We start from the raw sequence: 12,827 nt of genomic DNA, 5'->3' as shown, positions 1-12,827 counted from the left end.
ATTATTAGTAGCCAGGCGTCTCGCGGGGGTTGGTCCCTGCAGTCGTTACCCTTAACCAGTCGGTTAAATCGAAGTTCGAGTCCTTTACCGGCTTGCCGTCGCATTCCACTTGACGACATTATGATGCGTGTTAAAAATGCTCGCGTTTGATGTGACCCGGGAAAAGTGTCCTTCCGTCATAGATTACCATCGGCTGTGGTGAGCTCCACCCCCGACTCGTCCAGGAGCTGTAACTTCCTTCTGGCGACAATATTTTTTATTAGAAGCAAAGAAAAACAAAACGGTCTGTCTCGTCTTAAATGTACATGAGTGCACCACGTTCCCTGAGTTAAGGTAAAGTATTATTTTGAGTTTTTTTGGTCATTTAATTATCAGTGTTTCAGCCTACCTGATTTCACGGCGGTTTTAATTTTTGTGATACCGAGAAAATATCAATGTTAACTTCCGGCGGGTGATGTGTTTGCGTTTCCTCCACTGAATAACTTAGACTTAAAAACATCTTCCTGGGGTCGCTTGGTTATCTATTTAATTGATAAATACATAATATGGCCCCGAAGCATTGAGAAGCATTTTCTTGTGCATCATGTGCATCGCGTTACAGTGCAGCCTCAATTTATGACGTTCCTTAATTTATGAACTTGCATTTATAATTATTAGTTTAGTGGAAGTGGAAATTGGATAACGCAACTACGCAATCTTTCGTTTGCCCCTTAGTGTCAAACATCTGGTTCTGAAAGATATTTTTCATTAAATCAGCTTAATTCAGCGTGGAAAAAAATTGCTGGTAAATGGGTGGAGCGATTGATTTTAAGGTGTAAGATCACATCTGTGGTTAGAATGATCTTCACTGAACATTCTAATGCTGATGTCACAATCACCGCTGGAGAAGGCGTGATTCTTAGGGCTGCAGGTGGGATGAGAGACAGGCTCGGCGACCTGTTGGCGGTCGCTAAGGACTCCGGCGAGGACGAGTTCGAGTTCGAGTTCAATGGCGGCGTGAACGGCGGGAAGGAGCTGGACCCCTTGGGCGCGGCGTTCGACGAGGGCCGCGCCATGGACGGGGTCTTCCAGGAAGTTCAGTCCGTGCGACAGGAGATCGCCCTCCTCAGGATGGACGTGAAGCGGCTGGGGACGCAGAACACGCGCTTCCTCACCTCCGTCCGCCGCATCAGGTTTGAATAAAGTTTTTATTTTTGAAATAACTCATTAAAGGGATCGACACGGTGAACTATGGAAGATTTTTTTTTTTTCCGGGTTGAATTCTGTCAGGAGGGCAAGGGGGGAACACGGGTGACGATTGGTTTTTGAGGTAAATTCTGCACTGACGTCCGGAAGTATCGATGCCCGCAAGTAGGGTTTTGTTTCCACTAATCACCCTGGCTCAACTGGCGACTGCCCCTGAGGTAAAGTAATGTCTCATCAGTGCCATCAAGCGCGACGCCAACTCCATCGCCCGGAACATCCGGGCGCGGGGCGAGTCGGTCTACGCCCGCCTGCGGGCGCTGGAGGCGCGGCGGCGCGGGCTGGAGGAGCGACGCGGGGCGGACTCGGCGCTGGCGCGGATCGCGCGCTCGCAGCACGCCGCCGCCGCCCGCGCCTTCCGCGACGCCATGGCGGAGTACGGCCGCGCCGAGGCGGACCAGCGCGAGCACTGCAAGGCCCGCATCCGGCGCCAGGCGGCCATCGCGGGCCGGCCCCTGACGGGCGAGCAGCTCGAGGAGATGATCGAGACGGGCCGCTGGGACGTCCTGGACGGCGGGGGCGTGGTGACGGAAGGGCGGGGCTTGCGAGCGGCCCTGGCCGAGATCGGGCGGCGCCGCCGCGAGCTCCTGGACCTGGAGGCGCGGGTGCGGGAGGTCCACGGCCTGTTCCTGCAGATGGCCCTGCTGGTGGAGGAGCAGAGCTGCGCGCTGGAGAGCATCGAGGCCAACGTCTGCTCCACCCAGAACCACGTGGGCCGGGCCAGGGCCTGCGTCAAGCGGGCCGTCCAGTGCAAGAGGAGGAACCCCTGCAGGAGACTGTTCTGCTGCTGTTTGAACCGGTAGTGCGAGTGTGTGAGTGCGAGTGTGTGCGCGAGTGTGTGCGCGAGTGTGTGCGCGAGTGTGTGCGCGAGTGTGTGCGCGAGTGTGTGCGCGAGCGTGAGCGCGAGCGAGTGTAGGAGTGTGTGAGAGGGGTGAATGTCGCTGGACAAAGGCTGCAGGACTGCCCATGCATTGTTGGAGCACTTTCTTTTTTCTTTTTTTTGTGCTTCCTTTTCATTTTGTATGATAATGAAATGCACTCAGATTTAAAGTGGTTGCATGCCATTTACATCTTGCAGCAGTCTCAATGACAATGTCCATTTCACAGGGTATTATGTCATGAAGTAGGAAGATGAAAGGACCGTTCCTTCTGAATGCTAGGAAGCTCTGACCTTCTCCGATTAAGAGTGCTGTATTATGAGATCTATTATGTGAATCTGTAATATATTAGTATGTAGTTAAAATATAAGCTGGATGTTTTAATGTTGTAAATGGGTAATAAAATATCTTTTTATACTCTGCCTGCCCTTTCGTTAGAAGTGCATCTCATGCTTGTAAGGCCCTGATATTCTAGCTGTAACAAAAAGAGAGACTTTGCGAAACTGAGGACTGCTGTTGGTCACATCTGCAACGAGGCTGTTGCTATGTTAAATTAATGAATTTATTTCGAGGGGGAACAGTGTAGCAGTGGCTATCCAAACTAGCTAACTAGCTAGCCACCGAATGGCTAACTGTGTGGTTTCACGCCATGTTTGGATTTGCATTGTGACATCACACTAATATCGACCACACGGCTGTGGCAGAGGTTCGAAACACCGCCTACTGCATACTGTATACTACATACTACAGTTTGGTCAAATCACTGTATACTACTAGTATAGTAGGCAGTTTCGAATACAGTGCGCGCGCGTGTCTGTGTGAGGTAGTGGTGCTGAACCGAACTCTATGGTGCACTCTTTGCCAAGCGCATTCATTTTAGCGGCGTGTTCGGGTCTAATAAGTTGCTCAATAACAGCTGCTTAATAAAGAAGTAGTGTATATTATCCCAGATCAGCCTGGTCTATCAGTGCAATCGATCGCAACAAATTATAAAGCTTCATAGCTTGGTTAAATTACTATTACTCAGTATATCTTTAGCTATTGCTTCGTCAGTTGCTAATCGCAAAAGCCCGCTTGCTATCTTAGCTAACTAGCTAGCTATATTTTGGAGAACCGGGTTTGTACACTTTCTTTCTTACGAAGGCTTTTGAAGCACTTCATATTGGCTAACCAGCTCATGAATGGGTATTTATTTTGCGATAAGTCCATGTTTTGTCCAGTAACATTACGACTGGTATATGTGTGCTAGCTAACCACGCGGTTTTGTAAGCGATAACCAGCTTAGCCTATTGTAATTTTACTAACCTCCGGTAGGGTATCGTGGAGGGTTTGACAAATAATTTGCGTCACTTTTTTTTCTTTTTCATTTTTCTTTTTCCCGGAAACACATGTAAATATAAATTGTGTCCTATATTTTCAGATGTATTTTACTATTTATGGGTACGAACTTCGTCGTATGTACCAGGATGGCCGAGTGGTTAAGGCGTTGGACTTAAGATCCAATGGACGTATGTCCGCGTGGGTTCGAACCCCACTCCTGGTAATCTGTTTTGTTCAATACCCCTTGATTTCTAATTGCTCATACACTATTTAAACAAACTGTCATTCGTTGGCTGATACAATTGTTTCAAATAACATAGCGCTGCCTGTTACCCAACTAATTACACGAGCAGAGACGCTTTCCAGCTAGCCTATAGACTGGATAATAATTGGAAAAAACTCAAATTAGGATCATTATTCAACCCAAAATTATAATCGAAAAAGAAAATTAAAAACTTTTTTTTTCATTTTCTTTCCTTTCATGTTAACTCATTCAAAACAAATGCACTATATATATTAGCCGTAGATATAGAAACATCGGTCTCGAAAATAAACAAAAAACGTTGTTGTTTGATTTTTATTAATAATGCTTGATTTTTTAAATCTAAGATATCATCATTGTTACAGCCTCTGAAATAAGATTCATACATTCTACATTCATACATTCCGTACAAGTACAAGCTTCCAACTTTAGAGGGCATTTCTTATATTAACCACAAGGTGGCGCGTGAACACTTTATTAGAACGAAATCTTGCTTACGCGCAGCAGGCCTAAGTTTCACTCAGAACGAAAACAAAAAGCTCTACTGGGGTTTGCGTCATACGGGTCACGCATACCTGTACAGTCAATTTTTCTTTGCCACAGTTTATACAAGCCATGCTTCAAGAAGACATGCATCGTATGATTTTTTGACAATTGCTTTATTTTGTCTCGTAAACAATTGCGTCATACACAAATAGTATATACCGCCATCTCGCAAGGCAATAAATGTTTACACAATCAAAGAAACATAACAATACTGCTATTGTGCCTGAACCTTAGACTCTGTTGGGACACCTATGTCTCTCTTTTAAATGAGCACACACACAAACAGTGCAACTGAATCCAGACATGCCATCACACTGTCTTGGCTTTTGCAGTAGAGACGTCTACCTACGTTGGGCTTGTTTTCAGTGGCTCGTCGGCCTTGATGTCTATTGGCCAGCTGAGACGAAGCTTGACATTCCTATCTTTGTGAAGACCTTCCCCTCTCGGCTTACCTGCGCAGTCATCCGACACCTGGGCGACCGCACAGTGGAGCACTAATTTGTGAAAATCAAACCCTTTCTTTGTCCCGCATGAGGACGCGCGCACAAAGAGAGGTGTGAGCCGAGAACTTGGGCGAAAATATTTTTCCGCCCTCACGAGGAAGATGAACGGCTCAGTGCTATGAAAATCCGTCAGGTGCAAATTATGGATTTCTTTCTTCTCATTTAAAATTTAAAATAAATATCTGAAATCTCGCACATTGAATATTACACAAAAACCTCTGAATATTTTATTATCGATTTGTCACCTATCATGTTTTGTCTGTTTAAATGTTTTTCCAAATTTGGCATTATGAATTTATATAATTAATGGGATGCAAATGAACTTTCGTGTGACGTGTACAACTTTAACAGTCTATGTCTGCTGCGTGGAATAGATATATTGATTTACCTGAATCCGTGGAAGGTGGTTAGCTGCACCATTAAGTACAATATTATGTATAAAGAATAAAATGTAGGACACTCGCGCACACACCTTGCTAGGCGGCAGGGCGAGCACTGCATAGCCACATAACTCGTCAGAACATCCACCCAGTCCTGAACTTCCAGGCTATGGTTTTGATTCTGGAAATAACGTTAGGGTGTAGCTTATAGGTTGGGCCGTCACTCGGTAAAGCAGTTTACTGTTTTGTGACGTGTTGCTAATATGATCACAGAAATTACTATACAGAAAGTACAAGAAGAAACCAGGAATGTAATGGCTGTATAGAATCCCAAAAACTGGAATCAGCCCATTGTGACAACACCACGATTACACTGCAACTGGATTCAGGATGAATTTGTGATGTAGATAGGCTACAATACACACAATTGATAATTTGCCGGAGAGACTAAATTTACTTTACTGGCGCGGCATTATCGTACAGTAGGTCCGGAATACAAACAAGCAATAGGATTTTTTTTTTAGAGCAGTGATATACTACGACTTTCCGTGGAGCGGGTGACTGATCCAAGTTTTTTTTTCCAGCGCCAGGGGACCACTCTTCTGCTGGGGTGCGCTGTCACGTGACAGCGACCGCGCCATGTTTCCATCTCCAGCGTTATAACTTTGCGGGCGGCCAGGAAAAAAGGTAGCGATAGGAACAAAGTTCGGGACGAACTTGCCGAATGGGAGCAGTTCTTCTCCCGCAGAAACAAATTAACAAATATCAAACTGGCGAAACGTTTCCGGAACACATTTGGAATATAAAGAACTATAGCGTGGACCATAAAATCCAAAGAGCACTAAAAAATTTCTTAGATTGTCTTACATTTCTGGTTGGGGACACAACTGTTGAATGCTGAAAGCTGGAAGAATCTCTGCTATTCTACGCATAGGTTTGTGTGAGGCTAACTTTCAGAATGCCTTAAGGTCCAAGGTTTGATTATAAGCAGGCGTCTTGTCAATATACAATTTCCATAATCGAAAGTTTTTTAAAAGTCCGTATTTCGACACACTTTGAAGTGGCTTCACGCTGGTGGTTTTGGACTGGGTGACAGCATTAAAGGTGAGTAGTTTAGCCCGTATGCTGGTTTTGGGCAAACTCTGATCATTTGCACTAATGCGGTCAATTTCGCATATAACAAATCGGTGTGGTGTTTTTTTTTTTACCTTGCTAAATATTTGAGGAGGCATTTTTCCTTCTGTTACTAAAACGTATTAACGTTTACGTTTACAAACTGTTTCATAGGCTATGGGCTACTTTATTTGGTTAGCCTAACTATTTAAGCGATAACCTGTGCAACTGATTCTGATCATTTGATCGGTAAATGCTACAATAGTCTCGCACAGGTTTATTTCACGTTATAACCGAGAAGGAGAAATGCATTGCTTCCTTAAAACATTTTTGTCGCTTGGCTTTGTTTGCAATAATGCTAGCTCGTTAGCGACTGCTCCGTTGTGGCTATGGTCTGCCTCGAATTGGCCACATTTTACATTTGTTGCGTTGTTAATCTGATCAGATTAAAATTACACAGGAGTATTGGCGTGGAAAACCGAGATTAAAGTCAAGATAATTGACGTGCAGTAGAATAGACAGATTTCGAAAACCTAATTCAGGCGACAAACGATTAGTTTAGGTAACAATGGTAAATTGTTTTTTGACAGCTACAGGCTATTTCAATTGACATAATTTACGATCATATTTCGGATTGCCTTCCAATTTGAATGGGTTGTCTCGTACTCTTTTGTAAAATTCATTTTCTTTCAAATTAGCGTGGCATTATTACGGAACTGAAACGGAGAATGTCCGAGTTAAACGTTTGACTTTTCTGATTTGTAGTTGTAATCAATATATATATATCTTGCATTACAAGTGTGGTAAATTTGAGAATCCCTCGGTGTGTTGAGTTTCGGGACAATCAGAGGTCGAAGTCAGTTTTAAAGTCCGTAATCGAGTCTTGTTCAACTGTTTACAACAATCTAACAAACAAACAGTTAAGTTGTTAAATTAATCTATTGTTGGATTCCGTTTTCATAAACAACAGTGTTTAGCTTGCTGTAGATACTCAGACAATACGTTTCTGTTGTTATACATTTTTTAGTTTGTTTTGTAATCTATCCCAGCAGAGTAGCTATACTGCAGGGATTTTTCCCCCACCACGAATTACACTGTTCCCTTAATTCCTGAACTGAACGATAGGCCCTGGTCATTGGCCTGCATCGTTGTCTGACCTCAGTCACCTATACCCCTGCAGGTTGGACTAGGCTGACACTTGTGAAGAACAGAATTGTTTAAGAAAAAAAAAAAAAAGTGAGGCTTCTGATTGGTCAACAGCCCAGAACCCCGCCCATAAGCGATTTTACGGCCAACATTAGCACCTAGGGTACAATCAATCACAGTTGATTTCTGCCAATAGCAGAATTATTTCAGAAGTTATCCGGATCTGGGCAAAAATGTAAGATGTGTTGACATAAAAGGACATTGGTCGCCAAGTGTGTGAGTTATGCTTTTTAACAACCTAACAAGTCTCTCCTCTGAAAGTCTGGGGTGCTCTTCAGGAAACCAGAATGTCCACATTGTGTGAGACGCGATGGAACACCGGTGTGGCCAAAGGCGACTTTTTAGACTTACTTTTGTTGGTTTTCGCCACGACACGTCTGTGGAACGGCGTTTAGGAAGGTGTCTGGAGGGGGTAGAAAGTTCTGGAACGGGTTGTTTATGGCCGTCAGCCGCTGGTGATAGGATCTACCGTTCTAAGCTGCTCCCAACACCTCCGTCCTCAAGGGCATCTGATTTTCCCCCCACTATCCACGTTCTCTTTAAAGGTTTACATCTTTCTTTTTTCTTTCTGCTTAGTACAGTGATTCCCAACGCTGTTCCTGCAGGTCTACCATCCTGTAGGTTTTCATTTCGACCTTAGTTTGGCACGCCTGATTTGACAAATTAGTACAGTATATTTCTTCACTTGTCATTTTTGTCTGAAGACAAAACCACATGCAGTGCAGAAGTCATGGAATTAAAGAACGTTAAAGCATCTTTTGAACGTGAACCCGTTACATTTACACATAGAATGCAGGCTGAGTGCTTTATGATGATAATACATGCAATCAAAATTCCATTCCCGGAAAAAACCACGTGCCGGTCGGTTACTTACTACGCTCACTGAACTTGTTCTAGTGAAACAGACTCTTTCGTTTGTTTATTTGATTGTTGATACTGTATGCAGGCCCGTGCTTTTCAACGAAAAAGAAATTTATGAACTTTTCGATTTACCTCCCCTTCGCCTATAACTAATCCGCCTTTAAATTCTTTTCAGGTGCTACACCAGGAGCCGTATTTCTGAAGGCGTTTGTTAAATAGCAATAAACAAGGATTACAGTTTTTATTTTTTTTTAAAACCCCAAGACCCCAGAGGACATGGCAAAAGTGGGCTCACCAACTGACACCCCGGAGGGGGCGGCCGACAACGAATTCAGCGACATCATCAGGTGGCGATCGGGTAAGTCGGACCACACGGCCTGGCAGCACAGTTACGCACGCCTCTGCAGGACGTTCTTAGCAGGCCGTGAGCGAGGGACTCTGGGAGAGGTCAGTGGTCAGTAGATTTGCGTAGACTGCATTGCTGTGCTGTAATACGACCAACGGTTACCACAGACGTGTGTAGCGTATGGAATCTGCTGTGATGCAAAGGCCTTGCAGGGCCCACAGGAAGTACTGAGCCATGGGCTGGCGGTTCAGGAGGAAGTGAGATCCAGTGGGGGTGTTTTGGGGGAGCAGTGGTGAGGTACAGGACTGGCACGTTTTGGGCTGCTTTCCCAGGCCCTTCGTTCCTCTGCCGCTCCAGGACAGGTGTGAAACATCCCCCCCATCTCCCCCCCCCCGAACCCCAGCGGCGCCCCCCAGGGTCACGGTGGCAGGGCAGGGCAGCTCTCGCATTTGACCCTTAGCCCGAGGGCTAAGGTTTCAAAATGGCGCCCCGTAACCGAGGACAGGGGCTCCTGGCGCCGGGTCACGGCAACCAGTCGGCAACCGGATCTGGTCCCGCCGGCGAAGGGGCGCTATTGTCGCGGTCCCACAAAGACGACAAAGAATCGCCCGGCGGTGCGCTGCCATCGTCGCCCTGTGAATGCCGCGCGCGGGTGGGGGGTTGGGGAGGGGGGGTGGGGGTGAGGGGTGTCACGTGTCCTTAAAGTGCAGCTTTACTGCGTGCGGCGCGTCGGCCATTTTCTGCGGGACAGTTTTCACGACTTCCTGCTCCAGCACACGTGCAGAACTCCGCTGAAGCACTTCGGTCAGCAAACCTCATCGTTCAGCTGTCCAGGAGAAGTCTCGTCTGTGCTTCCTGCTCTGCGGATTCCTTTCTGTGCTCTCTTAATAAGCTTGGCACACAATTAGCCCCCCCTGTCCCAACCTTTTTTATTTTATTTTGTGAGTGTCAACAGCAAACGTTGGCTGCGGAATTTCGCCTGGCCCTCACCTATAAACGAACCTCCTGTTCCTGCCTGGCAGGGTTTTTGGTTTTTGTGTTGCGGGGGCAGTTAGGCGCCCGTTCTGAAGCTGGCGCGGGTGCGTTTAGTCCTGTTTGCCCCGGCAGCGGCCTGGGCCATAATGGTGAGAGTTCTATTACCCCCCTACTCCCCCCCCCGTTTCACCGATTAATGTGGCACCGGTCGCGTGATGATAACCTGTGGACGTGTGCGTGCGGAACAGCTGTGCGTTTACTGGCGCTGTGTGTCCCGGTGGTCTACGGTTTAGGGGCGAGGAGAAGAGGGGGGCGGGGCCTCATCGCTCGCTCGCTGGCGGAGCTGGCGAATCCCGGGGCCAGGAATTCCACCGCCGAACTCTCTCTGATTTACAGTGCGTGCCGACGGGACCACAATGCTTTTCTTATAAGGGTTCCCGTCGCTAAGCAACGCTAAAAGTAATGTTTTCTTCCGCGGGTTGGAAGGGGAAATTTTCTGCGCACAACCGTGCCAGCTGCTGAAGAAATATCGCCGAGCTGAATCGATTCTTTCTTACCTACTGCTTTTGTTTGTTTTTACAACGCGCTAAAAAAAAGACAAAAAAAAAATAAGGAAGACGAAGGCTCGATTACTGAACACATTCGAGGTCCTCCATCTCAGACTGTCCAGTCCAGATATCAGCTAAACACAAGAAGAAACGAGTTAAGCGTAGGAAAGGAGGGCATTCTTCATTATCTCTGCGCTGTCTGAACCCTGACTTCATCAGCAGCGGACGGGAAAATAATAATTAACTCGAAGGGTGCACTGCGCTCGGCTCTTAGCTGTGGGCTGGGGGGGGAACGCGCCCCTCTTCGTGTGGGAAAGGGTCTGAGCGTGTGCACATAAAGGCCAGTTTAAAAAAGTAAAAATACTTCTGTGGGTTTTAGTGACCTCCCGACCTCATAAAAATGCAGTTGCGTTTGTCCTGTGAGGTGCATGGTGTGAAGAGTCAGTTTCCTTCCCTCTGTTACTTTCGTTTTAGGTATATAATAATAATAATATTGTATTTATATAGCACTTTTCAGAAAAGACACCAAGTGCTTTACAAAGAAGCAAAAAATATATATATATAAGACAAGAAAATACAAAATGAATTTAGTAGAAAGAAAAGCAAAGAGGAATAACTGTTAAGAGAGAAAATTAAAACATAAAACAAGAATTAAAAATTCCTTCTGATGAAAGTATGTTTTAAGAAGCGATTTGAAAGAGGACACGCTGAGTTTGCGGGCCTGACATCCTCAGGCTGGTTGTTCCAAAGCACCGGGGCCCTAACAGCGAAGGCCCGCTGGTTCCCCGCTGATTCCCCGCTGGTTCCACGCTGGTTCCACGCTGGTTCCCCGCTGGTTCCCCGCTGGTTCCACGCTGGTTCCACGCTGGTTCCCCGCTGGTTCCACGCTGGTTCCACGCTGGTTCCACGCTGGTTCCCCGCTGGTCTCCTGCTGGTTCCCCGCAGGTAGCAGAGCGTGCAGGAGGGGTTGTGTAGGGGGACCGGTGTGAGAGTGACGGAGGGGAAAGTCAGCCTCTGATAAAACACAGAGGTGAGATCCCATCTGACGGCTCTGGGTGAGGGATTATGGTAGGTGGGCTGGGGGGGGAGTCAGCGGGGGGGGGGGGGGGGGGGATGTTTTAACAGCTGAAGATCCCCCCCCCAGGGTGGTTGCGCTGGAGGGTTTCTTGTCTTTGATGCGTGACTGTGGCTTCCGTCCGTAGCGGGGGCGCCTGTGACACTCAAACGCCTGGATGATGTGATAGTTGCGCTGCCCCAGGGGCGGCGTTGAAACACCCCCAGGGAAAAGCGGGGGGGGGGGAGCGGGGCGGGATAGCGTTTGTGGTGGGGGTTGGTGAGGGGGATGTCCTCCCCTACACTCAGGAGGGGGTCACCTCTCTGTTTCCCAACTTGTCACCTTGTCACAGGAAGCGGGCAGCTGCTTTTCACTGAAGTGACACGCAGGCTTTCTTCCGTCTTCGTTTGTCTTTGTGACTTCAGAAACGGCCCTGTAATCACTTTAACTTTCCCTCTTAATAGAGTGAGAGAGAGAGAAGGAAAGAGAGAAAGAGAGAGAGGGAGGGAAGGGGGGAAGAAGAGAGCGAGAAAGAAAGAGAGAGAGATAATGTGTGAGAGAGAGAGCTGTAGTCTTAATGACCCATTTCCATAACTCAAAAGACCATTAAAGGAAACTCGTTTAAAGATGCGCTCCATTAGCAGGCAGCTCACTGTGTTCTGGATCCTGGTGCTTTTCCTTTGCTGTTCCCCCCCCCCCCATAAACCGGGGTTCCCACGCTCCGGGGAAAACCTTAGAACGTTTCTCTAATTCAGAAAAAATAATTTAAAAAATTTCGATTTTGACTGAGGCACTCTAAAATTGCGTGAGTGTTTCGTGGAATGTTTTTTTGGCACGCGCTGAGAGAAGCTTGTTTTGGGAGGAAAGGGCTGATCCCGGGATCAGTCATCGCTGTAGTTCGGGGTCTGAGGCGCTTGATTTTATTTTTTCCCTGCCTTGCAGCTGTTTGCGTGTCTGAATCTGGTGTCGTTCAGGCCTTCAGGGGCTTGAAAAAAGTCCTCGAGTTTGTTGGGTAGAACCTTGGGGGTAGATTTGCTAGTACTTAAATGGAAATAGGTGTTATAAAGTGCTTTTTATTTGTATTTTTTTTTACAAGGGGAGGGAGAGAGAAGCAAGCCATGCGCGCGGGGGGGGAGGGTTTGGTCTGGCTGGAACGGAATGTGGAATGTTTGAAACGCACGCTTCTGGCCCGCGATTATGAAGATAAGGGTCAGCCCCGCCCCCCTTCCCGGCCCCGTGCCGGGTTGGACTGGTGGTTGCCACAGCCGGCCCCCCCCCCCCCCCCCCCCCCCCCCCCCCCCCCCCCCCCCCCCCCCCCCCCCCCCCCCCCCCACGGTCTTATGTAAGCCAGCCTGCGCTCGGTTTCTTACGCCGACCTCCATTTCCTGCCCGGCTCAGGTAGCGAAGGCTTCGGCGTGCTGCGGACGAGCTGGATCACCTGACCCGACGCGACGCTGTTCTTTATACCTTTTCTGAAGTCGCTGAACTCGAACGTGGGGAGAGATGCTGTCCGCCACAGAGAGGGGTTCAGCATCGTCTGTGTCCGTATAACCGCGACATGAGGAGTCATACGAATGCGCGCATTGGTGACAC

At 47.5% G+C, this 12,827-nt stretch overlaps 1 protein-coding gene and 1 non-coding gene across 4 annotated transcripts; both read left to right on the top strand.

Moving 5' to 3' along the window:
• Nucleotides 1–189: 189 nt before the first annotated feature.
• On the top strand, nt 190–2,063 carry LOC118230422 (syntaxin-11-like). Of its 3 annotated transcripts, none has more exons than XM_035423434.1 (3): nt 190–333; nt 903–1,172; nt 1,424–2,063. In XM_035423434.1, exons 2-3 carry the CDS (start codon nt 916–918, stop codon nt 2,043–2,045), a joined length of 879 nt encoding a protein of 292 aa, XP_035279325.1. In that variant the 5' UTR covers nt 190–333; nt 903–915; the 3' UTR covers nt 2,046–2,063. The 3 variants fall into 3 exon arrangements, with proteins under 3 accessions (XP_035279325.1, XP_035279324.1, XP_035279323.1); XM_035423433.1 differs by having other exon boundaries at nt 890–1,172; XM_035423432.1 differs by having other exon boundaries at nt 875–1,172.
• A 1,517-nt stretch (nt 2,064–3,580) lies between these two features.
• trnal-uaa lies at nt 3,581–3,663 on the top strand. Its single transcript has one exon. It is a non-coding gene; the product is annotated as a tRNA-Leu (tRNA).
• Nucleotides 3,664–12,827: the final 9,164 nt, after the last annotated feature.

The sequence above is a fragment of the Anguilla anguilla genome, chromosome 6 (assembly GCF_013347855.1).
Source record: "Anguilla anguilla isolate fAngAng1 chromosome 6, fAngAng1.pri, whole genome shotgun sequence".
Taxonomy (NCBI): Eukaryota; Metazoa; Chordata; class Actinopteri; order Anguilliformes; family Anguillidae; genus Anguilla; species Anguilla anguilla.
This window is presented reverse-complemented; position numbering and strand designations above follow the sequence as displayed.

What these genes read in the sequence shown, in the direction of transcription:
- LOC118230422 (XM_035423434.1), top strand. Translation starts at nt 916, where the DNA reads ATGAGAGACAGGCTCGGCGACCTGTTGGCGGTCGCTAAGGACTCCGGC. An exon ending in ACCTCCGTCCGCCGCATCAG is followed by an intron (nt 1,173 to 1,423) that starts GTTTGAATAAAG and finishes ATGTCTCATCAG; the next exon opens with TGCCATCAAGCGCGACGCCA.